Source organism: Oryza glaberrima, chromosome 12 (assembly GCF_000147395.1).
Source record: "Oryza glaberrima chromosome 12, OglaRS2, whole genome shotgun sequence".
In the NCBI taxonomy this organism is placed as follows: Eukaryota; Viridiplantae; Streptophyta; class Magnoliopsida; order Poales; family Poaceae; genus Oryza; species Oryza glaberrima.
This window is the reverse complement of record NC_068337.1, coordinates 19,184,848-19,209,682: the sequence shown is the minus strand read 5'-3', so window position 1 is coordinate 19,209,682 and position 24,835 is coordinate 19,184,848. Positions and strand designations below refer to the sequence as shown.

The 24,835-nt window shown below is 42.1% G+C and overlaps 3 protein-coding genes across 3 annotated transcripts; 1 reads left to right on the top strand and 2 right to left on the bottom strand.

The window, feature by feature from the left end:
• Positions 1 to 2,809: 2,809 nt before the first annotated feature.
• On the bottom strand, positions 2,810 to 9,185 carry LOC127757529 (conserved oligomeric Golgi complex subunit 8). Its single transcript, XM_052283059.1, has 12 exons — positions 8,947 to 9,185; positions 8,702 to 8,854; positions 5,989 to 6,137; positions 5,713 to 5,790; positions 5,542 to 5,635; positions 5,245 to 5,319; positions 4,603 to 4,899; positions 4,451 to 4,518; positions 4,310 to 4,364; positions 3,965 to 4,103; positions 3,617 to 3,801; positions 2,810 to 3,492 (listed from the first exon to the last, which is right to left on the bottom strand). Exons 1-12 carry the CDS (start codon positions 9,112 to 9,114, stop codon positions 3,121 to 3,123), a joined length of 1,833 nt encoding a protein of 610 aa, XP_052139019.1. The 5' UTR covers positions 9,115 to 9,185; the 3' UTR covers positions 2,810 to 3,120.
• A 2,920-nt stretch (positions 9,186 to 12,105) lies between these two features.
• Positions 12,106 to 14,133, top strand: LOC127756770 (rRNA-processing protein FYV7). The gene is made up of 3 exons (XM_052282143.1): positions 12,106 to 12,430; positions 13,340 to 13,446; positions 13,677 to 14,133. The coding sequence occupies exons 1-3, from the start codon at positions 12,232 to 12,234 to the stop codon at positions 13,962 to 13,964; spliced, it is 594 nt and encodes a 197-aa protein (XP_052138103.1). The 5' UTR covers positions 12,106 to 12,231; the 3' UTR covers positions 13,965 to 14,133.
• Positions 14,134 to 21,478: 7,345 nt separating this feature from the next.
• Positions 21,479 to 22,459, bottom strand: LOC127756790 (L10-interacting MYB domain-containing protein-like). The gene is made up of 2 exons (XM_052282163.1): positions 22,118 to 22,459; positions 21,479 to 22,030 (listed from the first exon to the last, which is right to left on the bottom strand). The coding sequence occupies exons 1-2, from the start codon at positions 22,457 to 22,459 to the stop codon at positions 21,479 to 21,481; spliced, it is 894 nt and encodes a 297-aa protein (XP_052138123.1).
• Positions 22,460 to 24,835: the final 2,376 nt, after the last annotated feature.

The following is a 24,835-nucleotide window of genomic DNA, read 5'->3' as shown; positions in this document are numbered from 1 at the left end:
TAGCGGCCGATAAATCATAGCGTTAAAATTGAAATATCCTAGTTGTTTCCCTCCCAATCCGCTATCTCCGGCTATAGCCAAAGATTTAGAACATTGTGTATAATACCCGATGGTGATTGCGTTGACTCTCTTGTTTAAATTTTTAATCGCCAATCATTCTTACTACATCATTTTTGGTGTTCAATTATGTTCACAGTATCATAATTTTAAGATAGCATGGAGTTTTAAATACAAGGGCTGAATCACAGAAATGAGAAGAAAAAAAAACAAGATTTCAACAGTAATGAAAGTTAAAAAAAAATAAAGGAATGGTCATTTGAATAAACCACGGGTAGAACATAGGGATCAAATGAAATAGATGTACTCAAAGGAAATTGGAAATTTTCAAACAGATCAAAGCTCTTACTAATTTTTCTCCAAAATTTATTTACGTCGAGTCATTCCTTACGAATTCAAAAAGTCAAATACAAAAAATTTTCTATGGAATTTTAATCATATCGAATCTGTCCACAAATCCTTTGTTTCGATGTAAGGATGAAGCCACGTTGTCAACCTTTATTCTTTTTTTGAGCTTGTCAACCTTTATTCTGTCTTTGATTCGTGGTTGTTTTGTCAACCTTTATTCTTTGTTTGTCTGTCTTTATACTTCGCCCGTGGTCTTCATCTCGTCTTTGCGCAACGAACCGCCGAGGGATGGCTGTAACATTGGGCTGGGCAGGCATGGCTGCGTCTCAAAATACTACTCCCTCCGTCCCACAATATAAGGGATTTTGAGTTTTTTGCTTGTAACGTTTGATCACTCGTCTTATTTAATTTTTTTTGCAAATATAAAAAATGAAAATTTATGTTTAAAGTATTGTAGATAATAAAGTAAGTCACAAATAAAATAAATAATAATTTCAAAATTTTTTGAATAAGACAAGTGTTCAAACGTTGCAAGCAAAAACTCAAAACCTCTTATATTATGGGACGGAGGGAGTATCCAGGATGGATGTATTCATAACTGGACCATTTCTGACCTCTCAGAGTCACAGTCGCATCCACAATGTCACTTGGCATCTACCGGATTATACCTCTTTATCCAGAAAAAAAACCTATGATTTGATTAAAAATAAAAAAATAAAACCTGATTCGTAGTTAGGATATGATTTATTTATTTATTTTTACTTATGGTGTACTCCCTCCATCCCTAAATGTTCGACGTTGTTGACTTTTTTAAATATGTTTGACCGCTCGTCTTATTTAAAAAATTTAAGATTTTTTTTCCTATCATTTGATTCATTGTTAAATACACTTTTATGTATATATATAGTTTTACATATTTCATACAAAACTTTGAATAAGACGAACGGTTAAATATGTTTAAAAAAGTTAACGACGTCAAACATTTAGGAAAGGAGGGAGTATATATTTAGGCTCTGTGAATCTTGTTTCGACATTAAATTTATATTGATTCTTCCCTCATAAACGACTGCATATTTGATTTATCTATAAATACTATTAGAATATGTATTCCTTAGCAGCCATCTACAGTATGACCGATATGAACAACGGATTATATATCGACTGACAAAGCTCGCAACTATAAGTCGTTTTTCACCTCTGAAGTTGAAGCAATGGATCGACCTTGCTATTTTCTCCGATGTTAGCAGTACTACTCTGCGTTGGTATTGGTTGGTAATACTTTGTCGTTTTCGATAAGTACTTAGTTTCCAAAAAAAACAAATTTATCATTATTTTTCTATTGTACTTTATTCCTTCAAAAATAAGTTAATCTAGTATGTGATGTGACATATCCTACTACGAATTTGGATAGTGTCTATAGAAATATCAACAAATAGATGATTTTTATTAAGGTATTGTTTTATGACTAATATATACATATGGTCTCCATATTTCCAAGGAACATATTTTAGAAATTATTTGTAGTCAAACATTTTAAAGACCTCACCATTATCCAAAATGATAAATATTATCAACCCAGGAATATGTAATGAGAGTACTTACGGAACATAGGAATCTTGCCATAAAACTTCAAAAGGGTTGTATAGCTTCATCGGGTTTCATCGGTTGAAAAAGACTTATTATAAACCGTAAATACTTATTAGAGACAAAAAATAATTTGTCTATAATTTTTATAATTTTTATATGTGTTCTTAGCAACTTAAAAACCAATGTTGCAAAAAAAAAACTATGTTGAAAATATTTTAAAATCAACTTTAAAATTAGATTTAAAAATTTAATCTTTTACTTTGAGTTATTCTTTGTCAGACCTACCCATGGCTCACCGTTGCTAGCTTCACCTCAAATCCCCAATCCTAGATATTAATCCGTTTCACAGCTTCACCGTTGCTAGCTGCTAGCCAGCGACAAGCCCAGAACCCAGAAAGGAGGAACACTTTACACTTTAGATATTACTCTCTCCACCCCGTAACCGTCCTATAATATAGCAAACTAAAATCAAATAGAATACTACATAATACAATAAATGCGGGCATAATATATATATTATGAGACAGAGTGATTAATATTTATACATTTAATATTGTTAAAATACTCCTAGTTCATAGACCCTTCATCTACTAATTACACTTCCCCCTCCCATACCAAGTGTGTTTAGACACCCTGCTTTAGAAAATGTGTGGATAAATAGATCATTTTAAAGGTGAGCATAATTCACACCTCTGGAATAGTTAAGACGTGTTAAAATACTCTTGGGTGAAACAAACTAAAAGAACAGAAACATAAATACGAGAAATAATGAACAGTAATTTAATGGAAAAGAAGAAAACATAGAGGCGCAGTACTCTGCAGTTAACAACGTAGCACGCTCACTTCACATTATCGGCTTATTGTCACCCTGAAACAATCTTTCACTCTACAACATCTAGGTATGGACTAATGATGACCAGCTAAAAAAATTAATGGCTGTATTGTACAAATTAAGATCCGAGATCTTGGTATGAGATGCTTGTATACATTGTAAGACCATGAGAAAACCGAAACTGAACTCTCGTCAGGCATAATCTTGCAGTAGAGACACTTGTTGGCTGACGATGACCCAAGGCCATGACCAAAAAACTTCGACAGGTTCCATCAAAGGCATTAACAAAGTCAAAGCTACGTACTTGCTGCTGCAGTGGTTTGCCCATCAGGCTGAGCTGGTGCTGAGGAGGTCCCAGAATCATCGTTCGCCACTGGAGGTGGTCCGTTAGCTGGGGTCCCATTGTCGGTGGCTGTTGTCCCCGCGCTCTCGTCGATCGACTGCTTTTTTTCGATGCCTTCCGATTGCTTACGTTCAATGGCTCCAGACTGTTTTCTCTCAATGCTGCCTGATTGCCTACGTTCGATGCTGATCCCTGAGCTGTTGGACCTTGCAGGTACAGTCAGCAGCTGGCTGACTGCGTCGAATGTGCTTCGTCGCTCTGTGATCAATATTGCTCCATTGGGGTAGCATCGGCCAAAACATGCAGAGCAGTAAGGATATGCGACCTGCGAGGATAAATTAATATGTAATCCTTCTCTAGGTGTATAGAAACACCACCTGGTCATAATTTGGAATATTATTTGTTTGAGGAATTGGACAAAAATACTCCTTTTTCCAGAGGCCCCTTACCTCAATAAATGCCTGGCAAAGTGAAAGGAAAAGAGAGGACTCATTTCCACGCAGCATCCGCATGGCATTGTATCTGACTAGGGAGTCAGAAACGGCTTGTAATCCCTTCACCACCTCCTCGGCAAGTACATTTTTCAAGCTCAATGGTGCGCACGGTCTTAGCTCATTCATTGCTGCTGAAACACCTGCACAGAAAGTTAAAACAAATGACATATCAACTTTTATACAGCCATCACAACACATGACCATTAGATTCAACATGATGGTGTATAAATTCAATATTTCATTTAAGTGTAGAATTCCCATGTGCAGGGGAATGAGAGGGAGAGAGAGATCAACAAAACTTACCATTGACAAAGACTGCAAGAGGTGGATGCTCCATTAAAACAGAAGGCGGCGTCACATCATCAGAAGTCTCATCCACAACTCCATTCGCTACAAAGCCAACAGATGGCATTGGAACCCAACGATGTGAATCCAGAACAACCTAACATGATAGAAGGTAAAATGGTGAAATTAAAATAATGTTTGAGGAAGAAAGTATAGACATTTGAAAATGTGGACTACAGCTGAAAACACTAAGTAAAATAGTACCATCTACCATGAAGCCTGTAACCTAAATTCATTCTATTATCTAGATAAGAAGTAAATAGCACATCCACATCAATAACGATTGTGCACATTTTGGATTACCTGAAAATTCTCGACTGCTGTACCCATGTTCTTTGAAAACAAATTTAACACAGCTCTGCATGCAGATAACATCATCAATAAGAATAGGTTCTGTTTGCAGCGTGAATACTCTAATAAAATTTACAAGAAAATGCTAATTACTTTTCAAAAATTGGTGGAAGTAAGCCACGGAAATCCAGTCCAACCAAGCCAAGGCCCATTGCACAATACTGCAAGATGAAACAAGTGATGCAAATTTATGATGAATCGAATGATCCCAATCAAACTCCTGTTACTCACTAGCAGAAGCTTACCATGCACTGTTCACGAATGTTGGAGAGAGAGCCACCTTCCGTTATATTTGGCAACATAACTTGAAGAGTGGTAAGATGATTACTTATTTGGTGCATTGCCCAGCTGAAAAGCAATCCACCATCGTAGTTCTCATCACTTCCGGACTTATCATTGTTGAATATTGCTCGATATTGATTGACAACATCAAATAGATGTGTTCTGTGGTAACCCACCATGCCTGTTAGATACCCATATACATTCCTTTGGTCCAGGTCATCAAGAATCCCAGAAAGCCAAGCTTCCCTGCATCTCAAGAACTAGAAACTATATCAGAATTAGGAGAGAGAAAAATACTCGATATGTATCATCCAATGAATTTGACTCAGTGAAATATCATTATTATCAATTAAAATTCCTCCAATAGTAGTTTGTAGTAATCTGGACCAACACTTTGAACTAAATGAAATGTCATTATTACAATTAAAATTCCTCCATTAGTAGTTTATATACTCTGGACCACCGCTTTGAAGTAAGGGTTTAGGGTAACAAATGAATTACTCATAAATTCAAAATTAAATGTAAAAGCATTATACTGACGTATAATTCTATTCAGATTATTCCCCGCAAAAAAAAATCCAGATTACATCAGAAGTTCAGAATACCTGTAAACGCAATTCTGATTCACTGAACACTCCAATGCGGCGCAAATGTGCAACAATACGGAGGCATTCAGGCAACTGTAGACAGTCAAATGACCAGGAGTTAGACATAGATGTGCTAAGAGGAGACAAAACCAAGTAAATTTGGAAAAGAAATGAAATTAGTTGCACAACAAAGAACTCGGTTATATACAGGATACAATCTTTACAATGTTCAACTTGCATAGAACAGGTGGAGCAAATGAAAAATACGATAATGGTTTAACCAATGACAGATTGTTAGTGCACCAACATAATCACCTGAATATTTGATCGAAGCTTCTGGAGAAGCTGAGAAATTAATGACTGTATTGTCTTCTTGACTTCAACAGCTAAGCCTTGGATAACAGGTAAACTTCAATCGAAAAGGCATACAGTTAAATTAATTGCAAATTACAAAGGCCATAATAAAGATTATGTCAAATGACTTACTCAGGGTGCAACTTTGATATTTTACTAACAAAGGCTTCCAGGTCAAGTGCCTCATCATAGTTCCCATTTCGTATACATCTGTGAGCATGTAGATTGTTAATTGTAATTCTTCATGATTCGTCAATTGTACAAATCAAACCATGTTTTACTGAACAAAATGGATCTGTAGCATACACAAATTAGAGAAGAATCGAGAACTAAACAGCATATCAACAACATCAAACAACACAAGATGACTGAAGGTCTTTAAGAAATTATAAAAAAAATGGCACATACGTGTCCATCAGTTGTGGGATTTCAAGCAGATCAAGCAGTGTGCTGTGATTGGCTAGTAATGTCTGATTGAGCTTCCTCTCTTCTAAAATTTGCTGTGCTGACTCAACAAACTCGGCGCAGCCAGATGTTAAATTCGGTATCTCCTCTATCTGTAATAAATAAATGTACAAAGTGCACAAAAAAGGGTCAAATATTACATGCCATACTGCTGAGAAAACCTAAATTGCATAAAAATGCATCTCACTAGACAATTTTTTTTAAAAAAAAAAAGCATGAAGAAGAGAAAAGGTTGCATTGTTGGTCTATAGTATAACTAAAAGTCTAAAATAATCCACATGAAAAAAATCGGGATATGCGACTTTCAGAAGTCAGAAAATGTCTTAACTTGCACGAGCACAGAAGAGAGCACACCAACATCCATTGACAGAAAAAAGAAAAACATTTACCTAATTATTTGACTTTAGAAACTGACTAATAAACAAGCAATCAGTGATACCAATACATTGCCATAAAGTGGTACCTCAAATCCAAGTCATTTTGCACAATCTTTACATGTACCTAGAAATCTCTCATCAATGCAAATAACAATGGCAGTGCAGAAAGTGCTCAAGGTGACGACAACACTCTGAACATTTTGGGCATCTGGAACAAGCTTCTAGGACGGCAGTAAGAAAGATCTATGTTCTACTAAAAGTGATCAGATCATCCTGTGGTATTATAAGTTTACAACAATACTAACTTAAAATTTCCAGTCAACTGCACCCCAACAGAAATATAGAGCACCAGATATTTTATAGAAGTTGCCATTAAAACCCCCATTAACTGATAGTGCTGTGGCTTATCCATCATAAAATCTGCATAAGATGAGACATCTAAACAACAACAATCTGATCTGCCCTAGATGTGAGAACAAGAACTCCGCTGTGAACCTTTTGAATGATTGAATCCATGAGCAAATATCCATGTCTATTTCATCCTATGAAACTAATGTCACCAGCATACCTGCAACAATTAGCAGTTTGGCTGTCCCTATAGAAGAGAAGCTAGTGCCATGGCATCCTGAGGTATGCTGTGATCTTTTTACACACGAATAGGTAGGACGGGATCGAAATTACACACTATCCCATCTAAAGTAGTGAAAGTACTAAACTTTCAAGCTCTCTCATTGAGCCACGTAATAATTAAATGGGGACCGTTGGATACACCAAAAGAGGAAATATCAACCGTTGGATCCGTAGACAGTTGTAGACTCATAGTCAACTAATCAACTTCCATGAGAACCTTCTGGAGTGTTCAAGCTGAAGCCTGATTGATCTCCAAGCAACCCATATCGAGAGAGCTAGGGACAATACCAATTAAGAGTCAAACAAAATCAAAAGAAAATGCTAAAAAAATTACTTGTCCCTGGTCTTGTAGGTTGCCAGATCCTCCTCGCCATGGTAAAAAGAAAAGGGGAAAAAAGAAGTGAGTTAAAAAAAATACAACATACATTCCTCCTACTACCTATGTCTCTAGCCTATAGGACGTCATAAAACCAAACTCTCTCATGTATTATCGCGGCTAGCGATTTACGTCACAAGCTACTTATATTGACGAGACAAAGTAGTAGCATGAACGATGGTACAAATGCATATATTATGACAGATATATTACGTGGTACTATGCAGACAAATATGCATTGGCTTGGAACATTGAATGTGCGAGGCTCTCGCATGAGGACAGGTTCAATGTATTTAATTTGTCACAAATTCCAAATCTATTTTGTCTAAAAAAATCCAAATGTGTTTAGTTATTTGATCAACTAAGTCGTTCAAAACATTGTAAATATTAAGTTACCTAGAATTGTGTGTGTTAAAATGAAATTAAATCTAAGTTTTTCAATATTTCTAAGACTTAAGATAATTTTGGTTTGATATATGAATATAAGATTTCCAATAAATTTTACAAGTTGAGCATAGTAAAGGTTAATCATTGAGTATATTTTAGAAAACCACAATTATTTGTCAAAACTACCAGTTCGTAGCAGATTGATTTAGCTCATCATTTCTAAAGTTGTAGTAAAGTGATACACCAGATAATTGAAGTTCTATGAAATTTAATCTTAATTATTTATTGTCATCATAACATGGTCATCATAAATTAAGAAATTGTAGATTGACTTCCTTCAAACTATGTTCCCTAGACACTTATTTCTATTATTGATACAAATAGCATAGTAAGATATTAATTCCATAATAGAGATGGAGGTCATGGTCACGTGAACGCGTGACACCATTGGCTAGTATTAGTGAAAGTTCCTACATGGTACAGCCCATAGCAATCGATTACAGGCATTACCAAGCCCATGCAATTCTCAGTGGCCACCAAACTGAAATGGCCTGAGCAAGAAGAGAAGTCTTCACTGACTCAAAACTAATAAGATGAAAAATCAACCAGGGCCAGGCTATAATATTGCAGATGAAAACACAGAAGCAAATCTAAGCATTAAATTTCACGAACATCAAAGTCTGGATCTAGTTACTTCAGTCTACAGCATCAGGCAACAGATTTGGATCACTCGACATCCCATTTCCACCTGAAGCAGAACCATCAATCCGATCACTCCACCTCACATTACCACACAACAGAGAAAGTGGGGGATCTACTCGTCCCAAATCACAGAGCAACCGTAATTTCTCGTACTACGGGACAAAAAGGGATCCAGCCGCATTACCAGTGCCTCGAGGTGCCTGTCGAACCCCTCGAGCTGCGTGCGGACGAAGGAGAGCGCCTCGGATGCGGCGATGAAGGCCCCGTAGTTCTCCACCGCCACCTCCTGCATCTGCCGCCGCACCCGCTCCGCGTCCACCCGCAGCAGCTCCGGCTCCTGCGCACCCACCACCACAACCCATCAGATCACCATCGCCATCGAGAAGAGGAAGCAGCAGCAGCAGCAGCGGGGGCGGGGGCGGGAACTACCTTGTGGAGGCGCTCGATGGAGAAGGAGAGGAGCTCGGAGACGTAGGGCTGGTAGGCGGCGCCGGCGAGCGGGAGGACGGAGGCGCCGGACATGTCGGCGGCGGCGGCGGAGGAGGAGGAGGAGGAGGGCTCCGGCGTGGCGCGGTGGCCGGCGTCGAGGACGTCCATGGCGGTGGGGCGAGATCTGGAGAGAGAGAGTAGTGGAGGAGGAGGAGTAGGAGGGAGAGGGAGAAGAAGGGTGGGGGATTTTGCGGATGAGACCTTGGGGTTTTTACTGATATTGCACTTTGCTCCTTTGGAAAGTTTTGGACTTCTGCTTTGGAAATTTACCTTACAAGTTAGTACTCGTATTAGTTAATGTCCATTTTTCCATGTAGTCGAGAATATGATGGGATAAACATCTCAATAAATTCTTTTAGTAATAATATGGAATATTGTCTTTTATGTAGCAAATATTTAAAGCGAGGAAAAATGGCTATGATCATTGGAAACAGCTCCCGAGGCGGTTTTATTGGGTGGAATATAGGACATTTTTGTCAAAATTTTGAACCTCAGTTGATTTTTTTTCAAGTCGATAGGTTTTACTGAGTGGACACTGCATCAATATCGACCCGTTATTAAGGTGCTATAACCACTATTTCACATATACAACTCGTTATGTTTCCTTCGCTATTTTAACGGTGCAATATTGCGATGGTCTCCTACCGCTTTTGTGGATGCTACCAACCACTGTTTATTACATATATTAGTATAATATCAGCTATACACAAATACTATCTCAACACTGAATTTAGATTAAAAAAATATCAAGATCTAAACCTGCCAAACCCTAAAATAGTAGACTATAGCTAAACAATCAAATGAAGGGTGGCACGGCTCCAGCTACAACTTCACCTCTCTTAAACTAAAGCACAACCAAATATTTTCATCTTTACCTAAATGGGAGTAGAACTAGTTGGAGCGTTTTCACAAAGGGTGTTTTTGTCAGCCCTATTTCAGCTGTGGCATAGCAATCTGTGTCACCGCAAGCAGTTGTGTCAACCAAACACACCTAAAATGAACTAACAGATATGGATGGGTTTAGATCCCTTCACAACTTTTCTCTAGATCTAACTTCTGAAGGTAAATTTAAAAGTTGAAGCCCTATCAAACAACTCGGAAGTAATTTGATGATAGCACAAGTTTATAACCGATGACAAAGCATGATCACTGCATAGTACCTAGGATAAATTTTCTTTTTTTTTTGTGATCTTGAAAAGAAAAGGAAAAGGTACACCGAAGGTCCCTCAACTTGTCCTCGAGTTACAAAATCATCCCCCAACCGCAAAACCAGATACAACGCATCCCCCAACTTACAAAACTAGTGCAAGTTACGTCCCTCGGCAGTTTTGACTCTGGTTTTATCCGACGTGGCAGCTGACTCAGCGCGGGACCCACGTGGGCCCCATACGTCAAGGTGACCACGTCATCATCTCCTCTTTCCCCTCTTCTCTCCCTTCCTCCTCTCTCTCTCTCTTTCGGTAGTCCGCGTCCGTGTCGCCGCGCCCGGAGCCGCCTGTGCTCGTCATCTCGGCGCGCCGGCTGCGACGGAGACTACCATCCTGGTGCCAACGCCATTGTACTCGTCTGCCTCGTCGCACTCGAATCCCGAGAGCATTGCCGAGGCCGAGGCCGACGCGAACGCCGACTACGAGGAAGGCGGCGGGCTCATGCTCCCGCCGGAGGTGGGTGAGAGGAGGAGGGCAGGATAGATAGATGAATCAGCGGCTCCAGCTCCACGAAGCCATCCCTCACAGCTGCGCTCGTCGCCGACTCCACCCCCTCCGTTGCCTACGCTGCCGGAGTGCCGGCTCGTCGTGCTACGTGCGCACGGGCGACCGTGGCGTGGTGGTCAGGGGACTGATTCAGATAAGTAATATACATGCATAACCCCACAATCAACTGCTAAAACCACAAACCCAGATCCTCAAATCGACACATGTATGACAAGAACTGATCCATCACTAGTGCAGCAATTAACCCAACTGCAGAAACGACGGGCTACACTTGCACCTCGTACTGAACATTCCAGTGAAATCAACAATCAAACAAGCATGTTGATCTAAGGAAAGTCACTAAGCTTCAAAGCAAACCGTTGAAATGTCCAGAACTCCAGATCCCCTAGAAGCAACCCACCCAACAACAGGAAGTAAGCCAAACAGGGAAGACAGGAGAGGAGGTTAGCAGGTGGTTACTAATGGTGGCTTTGCCGTCAGGGAACTGGACCATCTCCCTTGGTGCCGAGGAAGGCGTGGAGGATGCGCGCCACTGCCTCGCCGGCGGCGACATTAACCAGCCTTCTGCGCGTTGAGTACTCGAGTCGAGCCTCCACAGCGCCGGCTCGTCGTGCTACGTGCGCACGGGCGACTGTGTCGTGGTGGTCAGGGGAGCAGAGCAGTATCTCTACATCGTCGTCGCCGCCGCCTCCCATGTCATTGCCGTCGCCGCCGCTTGAGAAGGGAGGCGGGAGCCTCCACCTCCACGGGGCTCCGAGTCCGCCAATTCCATCGCCGCGGGCGCCCGGAAGCCCCGCCTCCACCTCCTTGCAGCCGTGCCCACCGCCGTGGTGCCCGGCCCCGCCTCCGCCTCCGCCTCCGCATCCAACGCCGCGGCGCCTGTCCGCGCGGGGCCGCTTCGCCGCCGGCGGCGACGCAGCGTCGTCGACGCCATTCGTGACCGACCGCCGCCCTCGCCTTCTCCGGCGTCGCTGCCGCCTCGTCGCCTGCCGCCTCCTCCTTTCCCCCGGTAGCCTCCGCCTCAGCCGAGAAGAAAAGAAAAGAGCGAGAGAGAGAAAGGAGGGGAAGAGAGAGGGTGATGACGTGGCGACGCTGACATGTGGGACCTATGTGGGTCCCACGCTGACTCAACCGCCACATAAGACAAAACCAGGTTCAAAACCACCCAAGTACCTAAAGTGAATGGTTTTGTAAGTTAAGGGATGCCTTATATCTGGTTTTGTGGTTTTGTGGTTAGGGGATGATTTTGTAACTAGATGACAAGTTGAGGGACCTGCGGTGTACTTTTTCCAAAAGAAAAAGGAAGAAAATGAAGCCCAAAAACAGCGGCAAAAAAGAGGCCTCTTTCCCCAGCCCAAGCCCAAGCCCAAGCCTAATCGCTGGTACGAAGCACAACTGCACGAGAGCTTTTCCTCGCGATTTCCAGCGCCGCCGCCCGCCGCGCCGCCTTCTCTCGCCTCTAGGGTTCCGCCGTTCTCCGCGGCGCCGCCCGTCACCGCAGGAGCCAGCAATGAAGCGTCCACCGCCACGCGAAGACGGCGCTGGAAGCGGAGGAGGAGACGGGGCCAAGAAAGGGAAGGGGAGGTGGGGCGGCGGAGGGAGGAGGCGGAACGAGCAGCGGCTGGGGAGCGGCGGCGGCGGCGCCCTGTCCCTCGCCGCCTTCGCCAACGCCAAGTCCAGGAACACCGGCTACAACCCGGCCCTCATCAGTGAGTAGTACTACCAATCACTAACTATCCTCGCGCCCCCTTGATCTGATTTCGACCAAGAAACTAGAGGCTAGAGCATCATTTTTTTCGACCAGGGTGCTCGAGGATTTGGTGGACGCGGATTAACTGATTAGTTATGCACCATTAGTTACATCGTGGATCACATGCATTCGTGTGCAAAGGCTTAGGATTGAAGAAAGAAAAAAACCAGTGAATTTGTTGTTGGTATTAGTTTGGTCAGAACACCTTGATTAGGGACTCGGTTCTGTACTAAATAAACTTTGTGGCCAGATCGCCGGAGTTCGGGAAGAGGTTGGTAAAGTTTAGTAGGAAATTAGCGAGTGCATTTTTCGAAGAACTAATGGAACAGAACCAATAGTAGAATTGGCTCAGTTTGGTCAGACCTCCTTGATTAGGGAGGGAATCAATTGTGTGCTAATAAACTTGTGACCGGAGTTTGGGAGTAGGTCAGTTAAGATTAGTAGGAAATTGGGAGTTGCATTTTTCGGAGGCCGTAATTGAATAAGAGAATAAAAATCCGTCTAGGCTGTTCAGGCTAGCAACTGATTAGGCGTTTGTTCCTTTTGGTTCAAGAATAATTTGACGGGGAAAATGCATCCAATTCGCTCATGTAAAAGCGGACACAGTTATCTGTAGTCATATGCTTGCACGAAGGAAGATGCATCGGCAAACAATGCATATTATTCGATCTACTTAAACATGTTCGACCAAATGATGGGGGGCACTAATTCTTAATAGTGGAGTTTCCATAATATTTTCTTTGTTTCAAAAGTTTTACATAAACCGTCTCGGTGTCTATGGCAATTTTTGTTATTTGGTTTCTGATATAACAGTGTTCTAAGTTGCCAATGGAACTATTATAATATTAGCCATTGTTCTTATCCGCAGAGAAGCAGAAAGAGTTCTTCAAGAATGCTAAATTGATTAGCAAGTACAAGAGGTCAAAGAAGCAACAAAATCAGTCAAGCAATCCTCCACCATTTCCAATTCCAAAGGTAATCTTTGACATCATAACTATTTTCAGTTATAATAGTTCAACCAAAGTGGATAAAGATTCTATATTAGGATTCCTAGATAATATTTAAGCTCAGACCTGGCAATAACTGTTGTTAATATATACTGATAGTATTTAAGCTCAAACCTAGCAGTAACTGTTGTTAATATATACTTTTACAGATTAGGCAGTTAAGATGTTTTAATGGCTTAATGCAATTTAAACTTGTAGGAAGGAGGTGATGATGCAAACAATGCATCAAAGCTGCATAGCAAGAAGAAGAAGCGCGTTGCACCAAGCTTAAACGAAGAGTATGAGAAAAAACGTGCAGAGGATGAGAAGGCAAAGAAGGAGCGGGAAGCGATAATTCAGGCAAAGAGGGAGGAGCGGGAGAGGTCTGAAGCAAGGCGGAGAGATTTAAGGGAGAAGATGTTCAAGAAAACAAAATCTGGGCAGCCTGTGATGAAATACAGGATCCAGCATCTGTTGGAGACTGCATTAGAAAGCTCAAACAAGTAAATGTTGCTACAAAAATGCTGTACTGATTGCTATAAGCAAATTTTGTAGATCAATGCAGTGACCTGTTTGTTTCAACTGGCTTCTGTAACTCTAGCACTCTACCATGTAAATCTTTGGTGATTTTCATTTCCATGCTGATGGTGCACGCACTTTTGGTTTCTCTCTCATACGATGCAAGATGATTGGATAATAAAGAAACAGAGATGACTGGATTGCCAGTGATGATACCAGTGCTAATTCATGCTAGGAGCATCTTGATATATAATATCTCAATGGAGATGTTTGAGTTTGAGAATTAGGCCAAACTTAATACTAATCTCTTTTCTAAACTAGCATTGAAATGTATATAAAGTGGTATGCATTATTTCAATTAGTATGCAGCACTTGGAACATCATTCTGTCAACGCAAGTGATTAAGTATTTGCTTCATTTGCAAGAGTGACCCAAGTTGCCAACTAGTGTATAATATTATCATCACTATGTCACATGACAAACTATTTGACTAACAACCATAAGTATTATCACCATGCATTATTTCAATCAGTGTGCAGCAGTTGGGACTTGGGAGAGACTTTGGATCGGTCAGTCAACGCCCTGATCAAGTCTAGTATTTGCTTCATTGGCAAGGGTGACCCAAGTTGTCAATTAGCATACACTGTCAGTAGTATGTTCACCTGACAAACTATTTGACTATTAATGACAGCCATAGTACTACTATTATTGACATGTTTAATTGTTCAGATGAAACAGTTCTGCTATTAATTTACCGGTCAACTAATTTTACGTTAAATTTGCAGGGTGTTTTTTTTAAAAAAAAATGAATTCGCTCATTCTGCACGATCTTGAATGATTGGTTGAAATAGGTTTAAGACGTTACAACTCACCAAACCAACTTGTTCTTAGCATTAACTCTTCTTCCTTGAGCTATCTAACTAGCTTAGCTAGCTATCAATTTCATCAGCCATGGCCGAGCGGCGGCGGCGAACTAATGACAAACTATTTGACTACTAACGACAGCCATAGTACTACTATTATTGACATGTTTAATTGTTCAGAAGAAACAGTTCTACTATTAATTTACAGGTCAACTAATTTTACATTAAATTTGTAGGGTGTTTTTTTTTTAAAAAATACTTCCTCCGTTTCATATTAGAGCGGGTACAATAGCAGACTATTAGCCAGCTATAAACATATTTTAATGAGATAAAAGATGAGAGAGAAGAGCAGCGGGCTACAGATCTGTAGCCAGCTGCAGCACGGACTTCAAGACAGTGTGTGTATGATAAGTGGGACCATATATTAATAGTATAGTAAGTAACTATTGGATGAATTGGCTATTAGATTGGCTATAAGTGAATTGGAGCTAGTAGTGGGTTATACTATTGAACTTGCTCTTATAAGACTTTCTAGCATTACCCACATTTATATAGATGTTAATGAATCTAGATACACAATGTTAGAAAGTCTTATAACTTAAAACGGATGTGGTATAAATTGCTCTCATTCTGCACGATGTTGCATGATTGGTTGAAATAGATTTAATTAAGACGTTGCAACTTACCTAACCAACTTGTTCTTAGCGTTAACTCTTCTTCCTCGAGCTATCTAGCATTCTAGCTAGCTAGCTTAGCTATCCTTGAGGTTTCACTTGTTGATCGATTTCATCAGCCATGGCCGCCGGCGGCGGCGGCGAGGAGGAGGGGCACAGCGCGTCGGAGGCGGCGAGCATCGTGTTCCGCATCGTGACGGTGGGGCTGTCGCTGGCGTCGGCGATCACGACGGCGGCGTCGACGCAGTGCGTCCGCGGCGACGACGGCCGCGTCGCCGCCACGGACTCGTACAGCGACTACCGCTCGTTCAGGTACGCGGCGGCGGCGGACCTGGTGTCGGCGGTGCTGCAGGGGGTGGCGATCTACCTGGAGGCGGTGAGGAAGGAGGAGGCGGCCAAGGTGGTGGAGCTCATCGACAAGCTCGTCCAGGCGCTGACGTCCTCGTCGGCCGCGCTGCTGCTCGCCGTCGCCGACATCACCTCCTGCGGCCTCCCGCGCTCCTCCCGCGGCGGCCGCAGCGGCGGGCGGCGGCAGGGCGGCGGCCTCTGCAGCCAGCCCGGCCGGTTCTGCGGCCAGGTCCGCGTGTCGTCGGCCTTCTCCCTTCTCGCCGCGACCTCCTTCTCCGCCTCCGTCTACACCGGACATGCCGCCAAGCGCGCCGCCGCCGTCACGTCGCCGCCGACGAAGAAGAAGAAACCGCACTCCTCCCGTCGTCCGCCCCCCAGGACACCTTCACCGGAACGAGGAGAATCCCCTTCGCCGCCGGCGGGTTCACCGAAGAAGCCGGTGACTGATCCGGCCGCGGTGTTGGTGTGCCCTGAGCAGCCGGGCCCTCACACGGATCGCCGCGGGGAAGGCGGAGTGTTCGTGGTGGTGCCGCCGCCGCCGCCGCGGCCGTACGTGGGGTGCCCGAGGCTGACGATCCCGTGCAGCTGCGAGAACCCCGAGCTGTGCTCCGCCTTCTTCTAGAATATTCTAGAAGCTACACCACGCCGCGCCGCCGGATGCCGGCGATGGAAGCTTTGTGTATTACAGCTAAATTACCTACTGCTTCATTTTTTTTTTGAAATATAATATATCAATATGGTAATGTGCTTTTGTTTTAAACTATATTTCTATAGTACGGAGTATAAATTTTCAACATCCTAGCAAGATTCTTGGAATTAATTACTTATATATGTACTTGTAGTTTCGCTCATTTTGCCTTAATTTTCAATTAAACATATGTATATGGTAGATTGTACTTAATTTAAGATTTTCAATTGGCCTAATGAAATTCTCGCTTCTACTTCCTTCGGTGCCTTTTAATTTCACATATTTTACTGTTTTTTACTTTGTAGAAACTTAGGACACCATAGTGTCACTTACCACAATTTTGATTTAGATTTAACTTGTTGTAATTGCATTTATTTTAAAAAAAATATAGTGAAAAGCAGGAAGTCCAATTATTTCTTCATTTTGCCGCCCCTTCATTTTTTATTTATTCAGTGTTCTACTACTCCAATCATTAATATTTTGGCCAAACAAAGGCTATCATATCAATTAAGCTAATCAGCTAGCCACAGCTTTAGAAATAAAGAGTGACAATTTGCCGTCTGGTTCATTGGACACGCGCTTGATAAAATGTCATCATATAAGTTGCAATTTCTAGAATGTCATCCATCTAATTGGTTGCCACCTTGATGAGATTTGCTAATTTGGAGGTTTTCACCATTTTGTTTACATATTAGATTACGGATTTTGTCCCTCAGATTACGGATTGAAGGAAACCAAATCCGTTGTGGCCTTGTGGGGGGTTTTAAACTATTTGCCACTCCGTACTATCCAGATGTCAATCTTCCAAATTTTTTTACATAAATAAACACCACAGGAGAGAGAGGTTTTCCCTAAAATTAGTTTGCCATGTTGTCGCCTCCGCATGTTCTATCATCCCAAGGCATTGATGGTGGTGGCTGCTCCTCTTGGACAGTGCCCCTCCCCCACCGCTCCAAAGCAAAAAGGGCGTATGCAAAAGGATTTTTTATATGATTTTTAAATGTATTTCTTGGTTCCAAATGGACACATAGGAAAAATAATTCATAAGGTTTTTAGTTAAAAATGTGTAGTAAGGAATAGATGGGTCGTGACCCAGTATCCTCATTCATAGGCATGTATCTTAAGCTTCTCATCACAGTATGGTTCTTTGGATACTTTCTTCCTTATAACTTCTTCCATTTTAAAATATAAGAGATTTGATTCGATGTGACATATTCCCTCCGTCCAAAAAAAAAAACAAACCCTGGTTTCCGTGTCCAACGTTTGACCGTTCGTCTTATTTGAAAAAATTATAAAAAAATTAGAAAGACAAGTCACGCATAAAATATTAATCATGTCTTATCATCTAACAAAAATGAAAATACAAATTATAAAAAAATTTCATATAAGACGGACAGTCAAAGTTGGACACGGAAACCCAGAGTTTGCCTTTTTTTTGGGACGGAGAGAGTATCTTAGTAGTATGCATCTGTTTATATACTACTCCCTCCATCCTATAATACAAGCGATTTTGAGTTTTTGCTTGCACTGTTTGACCACTCGTCTTATTAAAAAAATTTGTGCAAATATAAAAAACGAAAAGTTATGCTTAAATTACTATGGATGATAAAGTAAGTAAAAAATAAATAATAATTTTAAATTTTTTTAATAAGACGAGTGTTCAAACAGTACAAGTAAAAACTCAAAATCCCTTATATTATGGGATGGATGGAGTATATTGCAACAAAAGGGAAGGGAGTATTTTTTTTTTAAAGAACTCTTTTAAATCAAATCTTTTAACTTTGTGGTAATATTTAATCATTTAGGACATCTAATTTAATTATTCCAACATAGGAGTATCATACATTCAAAACATTTGTGTGTGTAGAGGTGACATCCTGACAGGTGAGCTGCAATGCCAAAACTTCAGCAGGCCAAAAAAAAAAAAAAGGAAAAAAAAAAAACACTAACCATGAGAGCAGAGCCTGCGCCTCCTTGTCTTGTCCCTTTGGGAAGAGAAGCCCCTTTCCCAAAGTAGCAACTTCTTTTGGTCTCTCAGTCTCCACTGCCACACCCGCCATGGCCCCCCCACCCCTGCACCCTTCCATTTCCAGCTTCACGACAACCACCAAAAGCCGACCTCCTCCTCTCTCTCTCCTCTCTCTACTGAGCCGCCTGAGCAGCAGCTCACATGGCGCTGCAGAACACCACAAGCCAAAACGCCAAAGCCAAAGCTGCCCCTGCTCTGCTTCTCCTCCTTGTTGAATAATCTTTGACGACGCTCATGGCGGGAGGACGCGGACTGGAGCTGTCGCTGGCCTGCGCGGCGCCGAGCCCGGCGGATTTTGGGGAGGAGGAGGAGGAGCTCCGGCGCCCGCCTCCGCCTCCACGGCGGCGGCAGCAGCCGACCATGGCCGCGCTGCTCCCCGGCCTCCGCTCCCGGGTTCGTCTCCTCTCTCTCCTCGCCTCGTCGTCTTCTTCCTCCGGTTTCTTGGCCAACGGCGGCGAGGGAGATCGTCGTTTGATCTTGTCAATGGGTGGATGAGGGAGATCGTCGTTTGATCGGCATCTTAATACTCCATCCGTTTTACTTATAATGTTTAACCACTCGTCTTATTTAAAAAATTTGTGCAAATATAAAAAATGAAAAGTTGCGCTTAAATTATTTTAGATAATAAAGTAAATAAAAATAAATAAATAATAATAATCCTAAATTTTTTTAATAAGACGAATGGTCAAACAGTGCAAGCAAAAACGCAAAATCTATTATATTATAGGACGGAGGGAGTATATATTATCTCAATGGAGAGAATTAGGCCAAAGTTAGGGTCTGTTTGGTAGAGCTCCAACTCCCAACTCCTAGCTCTAAACTCCAACTCCAGTTGGAGCTAGCTTCACTAGGAGCTGTAGGTGGTCTGAAAAGTGTTTGGCTAACTTGCTCAGCTATAGAGATCCTGAAAGAGATGATAGGGGGTAGATAGACAATACTACCCTTGTGTTTTTTCACTATTGACTTTATGTAGGATTAATAATATGCACTTTTCCAGCAAAATTTCATCACAGTGGCTTATTTCCCCTCGTCGTTAATAATTTCAACATGTTTTGTAATTCTATAATAATTCAAAAAATTGGTACTCGAAAAAATTGATACTCAAGTTGTTGCATGACATGTATTTAATAATATAAAAGTCTAGTAATAATAACTAGAAGCATTGTCATCGAAAGATAAAGCAAAAGACCACGGAACAACACAAAATATGGCATATGTCCATCATCCTGCAATACGACCGGCTAGGTCATCACGAAATACATCCATGGATACATCACTTTGACCCTCAGTAGATGTATCCGATGCATCTTGAGAAAGCACATATCTCCTAAATCTAGATGGAATGGTAGGCACATAATCTGGATTCCTCTCAAACCTATGAAAATGCCTATCCGGTGCATCATGATCACGAATGAAATTATGCAATGCCATTGTTGCCGCCACAACCATTTTCTGTTTCCACATTGGAAAGCTAGGTATTTTGAGTAGAATCCACCACTTCATCTTCCATACATCAAAGCATCTCTCAATGATGGTGCGTAGACTCGAGTGTAAGAAGTTGAATTTTTCTTTCTCACCACTCGGTGCTGTACCTCTTCGAAATTCTGGGACATGGTATCTTTGTCCCTTATATGGCGCTAAGTACTCTGGGCAATTTGGATAGCCAGCATCGACAAGATAATATTTCCCTAGAACACAAATATATAGAAATATATCAATTTATATACTCATTTGAAAAAAAACAAAAACCAAGACATAGCAAGTGTCATTTACCTTGTGGAGGATGAGGAAAGATAGTTAAATCAGTTTGAAGTGCAGTAAATAACACGGTTATGTCATGCATTGACCCAGGTTGCCCAATAAATGCATAGGTAAATCGCATATCATATGATCACAAATAGCCATCACATTTTGAGTTGTTGATTTAGATCTACCGATATATCTAATCTTCTCATCATCTGGAACTACTGCAAGGATATGAGTCCCATCAACCGCTCCAATACAATCTTTAAAATGTGGCCACATGCGACGATCTTTCCTAATTCTGTCATGGGCAGTAGGAAAGTTTGGATCCTTTGGACGTACAATGTCACGTCCCAAATCCACCACGGCATAGAGAACTTATTCAAATTTTCTTGAAATTGTCTCACCAGAATGCTTGAAACGGTTTTGTGCTCTTTGGTTTGATGAACCATCACCTAGTATGTAGAGAAAAATTGCAAGTGCCTCTAATGTGTGCATGTGCATAGTAGGTTCCAACTTATATTTACTAACCAAAAGATCATGTAATGCAACAAAGGTGCGGCTATTCATACGAAGCATCTTGTAGCATTCACCTGGTGTGGCCAAAGTTTCTTGCACCCATCCCATTCCGCTGAGGCGTGATGTCCTAGGCTCAGCCTTATTCAAGTAGAGAGAGTAATAGTTCTATGCAATTCTTCGAGTTGTAGAAAAATTGCCTACAGCAGTTTCAAACAATTCCATGGCAAGCAAATCAAATTCATATTCTTCATCTGAAGAACCATCTTCACTATCACTTGACATCTACACAATAAGAATAAAAAATTATTAGAACACAGATATATCAACATTCATAAATATATAGCTGAAAATAAGTCAAACAGTAATGCATAACAAGTTCAAAGTAGGTCTGAAAATAAGTTCACATTCATAGGCATACACCATTAATCAACAAGGTGATTTTATCCAACAACAGTGCATGACATAGGTACTCAAGTTCAGAACTGAATACAACTCAAACAAACAAAGTGATACAACCCATAAATTGTTCACAATTAAATTTAACCCATACAAACATATGTCTCAAACACATGATAGTTCTGAAATGCATTGACAGAACTTGATTAAAGGGATACAATTCATAGCCACACCACATTCAACTAATTTCCGTACTTCACTTCATACTTCTTCTTAAGCCATGCAAAGCGACCTGCAGGAGTGCACAAAGAATTAACAAACATTTCCCTTTGATCCTTCTTGATAAATATTTCAGTTGCAATGAAATGCTCATTTGTCCCTTCAACAGCACAACATTCCTCCACCAAGGCCATAACATCCTTTATAGAACAACCCGGAGGATCCTCTCTTGTTTTAGTGAAGGACTGAATGGATGACAAAGTCTGTGCAGAGAGTTCATTACTCTTGGACATCTCCTCTACCATCTTTTGGGATCCACTCTTGCTCCATTTGGACTTATCCACCTTTGAGCCACCACCTCTCTTTCGTTTTGCACTTGGTTCATCATCCTCTGTCTCTTCATCAATCTCATTATCATCAGCAATATGAATTGCCTCATTGGTGGGTGTTGGTATGGTGCTTTGCCCTAAAGACCAATGGTCGGCACCGGTATTGCGAATATCTTCAAACATTTTCTGCAGTAGCTCTTCATTTTGCAAGCCAGCTTTCATAAACTTGGTGCATCCTGGTATATCCTACATGACATGGCATTATAAAATGGTTTAGAACAATTAATTTGGCACAATAGTTATCAATTTAACACAATATTTTCAACTACTTACTCCTTTCAGTTGCTTCCAACGTTCCGCAGTAGCTGTAACAGTTTCCTTTGTGTTAGCCCATCCTAATCCTGTTTGAGATGTCAACTTTTTCCAACAATTGTACTCAACCCTAAGCTTATCCCACTTATTCTTAATTTGAAGCCTAGTGTACCTTAAACCTGTTCTTACTGCAAATTTCTCAATGACTTCATCATACCCAGAATTAGATAAATGGGTATTTGGACGATTACCCGCAGCTACTTGCTCAACAAAAATCTCACAGACAACTCTAGTGTTGTAGTCATTCCAATCAGCAGAGTCCATGGGCATTTTAACACCCTTCGAAGGCACATTTTGAGCCATGCCTGTCATCCACTCACTCACACCAATCTTTTTTTCAATACTAACATATATCATAGGTTCAAATTTACTACTAAACATATATCATAGTTACTACCCATACATGACATGAGCAGAAATTAAAGGTATACAAATCAGTTTATTTTGCAAGATAACATGAGCTAGCAGCACGAAAGTGACATGAGCAAAAATGAAATGAGCTAGCAGTAGAGTACATGGACATATCCTTGTGCTTCAACAATGATTAAGGAGCCAGGCAATCAAAATGCTCATGAACAGCACCACACAAAATTTTTTTTAGGCCCTTGTGACATACAAGGGTGGTAAAGAACAGCAACAGAGGCTCAAAAAGGAGATCTTGCACACAGTGGTTTACTAGGGTTTGGGCTCAAAAAGGAGATCTTGCACACAGTGGTTTACTAGGGTTTGGGATACCTTGCACACAGATCTGGAGAAATACTTGCACACCGCCACTGTCACCGTGGTCCAAACCCTGCCGCCGTCACCGTGCTGCGTCCACATCGAAAAACGCCATCGCTTGCACACCAAAAGTTTCTGTCACCTCGAGAGAGAAGGGAGGGAGAGGGAGCAGCGGCGCTGCCGCGCGCTGAGAGGAGAAGGGAGGGAGAAGGGCGCTCTACCGCCGTGCGCCGAGAGGAGGAGGGAGGGAGCAGCGCGCTGCCGTGCACCGTCGCAGTCGCTGCCGCGTCGAGGAGGCAGTCGCCGCCGCCTCACTCGTCTCCCCTCTCTCCTTTCGCGATAAGGCCCGAGGGCGACGACTGGATGAGAATGCCCGTACCGGTTCGGCTGGATAGGGTAGTGCGATGGCATTTTCTTGTAATTTCGACGAAAGGGGATGGGTGGCGCTGTAATTATTTTCGGAGTGGAGCTGTGGAGCCACGTTTTGGCCGCTCCACCTCGCTAGTACAAATTGTTGGAGCGATTCATCCCGCTCCGCTCCAAGTTTTGATGAATCTAGACCGTTCGTCATAGCTCCGGCTCCAGATAAGTTAGAGTTGGAAGCTAGAGCTGTGCCAAACGGGGCCTTAATATCTTGTTCTAACTAGCATTGAAATGTATATAAAGTGGTATGCATTATTTCAATTAGTATGCAGCACTTGGAACATCATTCTGTCAACGCAAATGATGAAATATTTTCTTCATTTGCAAGAGTGACCCAAGTTGCCAACTAGTGTATAATACTATCACCAATATGTCACATGATAAACTATTTGACTAACAACCATAAGTACTATCATCATGCATTATTTCAATCAGTGTGCCGCAGTTGGGAGAGACTTTGCATCGTTCAGTCAACGCACTGATCAAGTATTTGCTTCATTTACAAGAATGACCCAAGTTGTCAGCTACTAATATACTGTCAGTAATTAGTAGAAGTATGTTCACCTGACAAACTATTTGACTACTAATAACAACCAAAGTGCTTCAGTTCTTTTTCATCACATCAACCTGTTATACATACATAACTTTCCAGTCGTATCATTTTTAATTTTAACCAAAATCCAAACTTTACGCTGAACTAAACACAAATTTTGCATTAAATTTGCAGGGTGTCAATTGAATTTGCTCATTCTGCACGATGTTGCATGATTGGTTGGAATAGGTTTAATTAAGACGTTACAACTTACCTAACCAACTTGTTCTAGTACAGCCACTACTAGCTCCAATTCATTTATAGCAAATTTAATAACCAATTCATACAATATATACACTTACTATACTATTAATATATGGTCCCACCTGTCATACACAGTGTGTCTTGAAGTCCATGCTACAGCTGTCACAAATCTGTAGCGTCTTGAAGTCCATGCTACAGCTGGCTACAAATCTGTAACCCGCTGCTCTTTCTCTCTTATCGTTTATCTCATTAAAGTTGGCCAGCGTTAACTCTTCTTCCTCGAGCTATCTAACTATTGTAGCTAATAGCTAGCTATCAATTTCATCAGCTATGACCGCCGCCGGCGGCGGCGGCGAAGGCGGCAAGGAGGAGGGGCACAGCGCGTCGGAGGCGGCGAGCATCGTGCTCCGCATCGTGACGGTGGGGCTGTCGCTGGCGTCGGCGATCACGACGGCGGCGTCGACGCAGTGCGTCCGCGGCGACGACGGCCGCGTCGCCGCCACGGACTCGTACAGCGACTACCACTCGTTCAGGTACGCGGCGGCGGCGGACCTGGTGTCGGCGGTGCTGCAGGGGGTGGCGATCTACCTGGAGGCGGTGAGGAAGGAGGAGGCGGCGAGGGTGGTGGAGCTCGTCGACAAGCTCGTCCAGGCGCTGACGTCGTCGTCGGCCGCGCTGCTGCTCGCCGTCGCCGACATCACCTCCTGCGGCCTCCCGCGCTCCTCCCGCAGCCGCGGCGG

Bases quoted from the DNA above. Each gene is read 5' to 3' on its own strand.
- LOC127757529 (XM_052283059.1), bottom strand. From the start codon at position 9,114: ATGGACGTCCTCGACGCCGGCCACCGCGCCACGCCGGAGCCCTCCTCC. The intron at 6,138-8,701 runs GTAATGCGGCTG...TATTTATTACAG, and splicing joins ACAGGCACCTCGAGGCACTG to ATAGAGGAGATACCGAATTT. The intron at 4,519-4,602 runs GTAAGCTTCTGC...TTCATCTTGCAG, and splicing joins ACATTCGTGAACAGTGCATG to TATTGTGCAATGGGCCTTGG.
- LOC127756770 (XM_052282143.1), top strand. From the start codon at position 12,232: ATGAAGCGTCCACCGCCACGCGAAGACGGCGCTGGAAGCGGAGGAGGA. The intron at 12,431-13,339 runs GTGAGTAGTACT...TCTTATCCGCAG, and splicing joins CTACAACCCGGCCCTCATCA to AGAAGCAGAAAGAGTTCTTC. The intron at 13,447-13,676 runs GTAATCTTTGAC...TTAAACTTGTAG, and splicing joins CACCATTTCCAATTCCAAAG to GAAGGAGGTGATGATGCAAA.
- LOC127756790 (XM_052282163.1), bottom strand. From the start codon at position 22,459: ATGGCTCAAAATGTGCCTTCGAAGGGTGTTAAAATGCCCATGGACTCT. The intron at 22,031-22,117 runs GTAAGTAGTTGA...CATGTCATGTAG, and splicing joins GTTGGAAGCAACTGAAAGGA to GATATACCAGGATGCACCAA.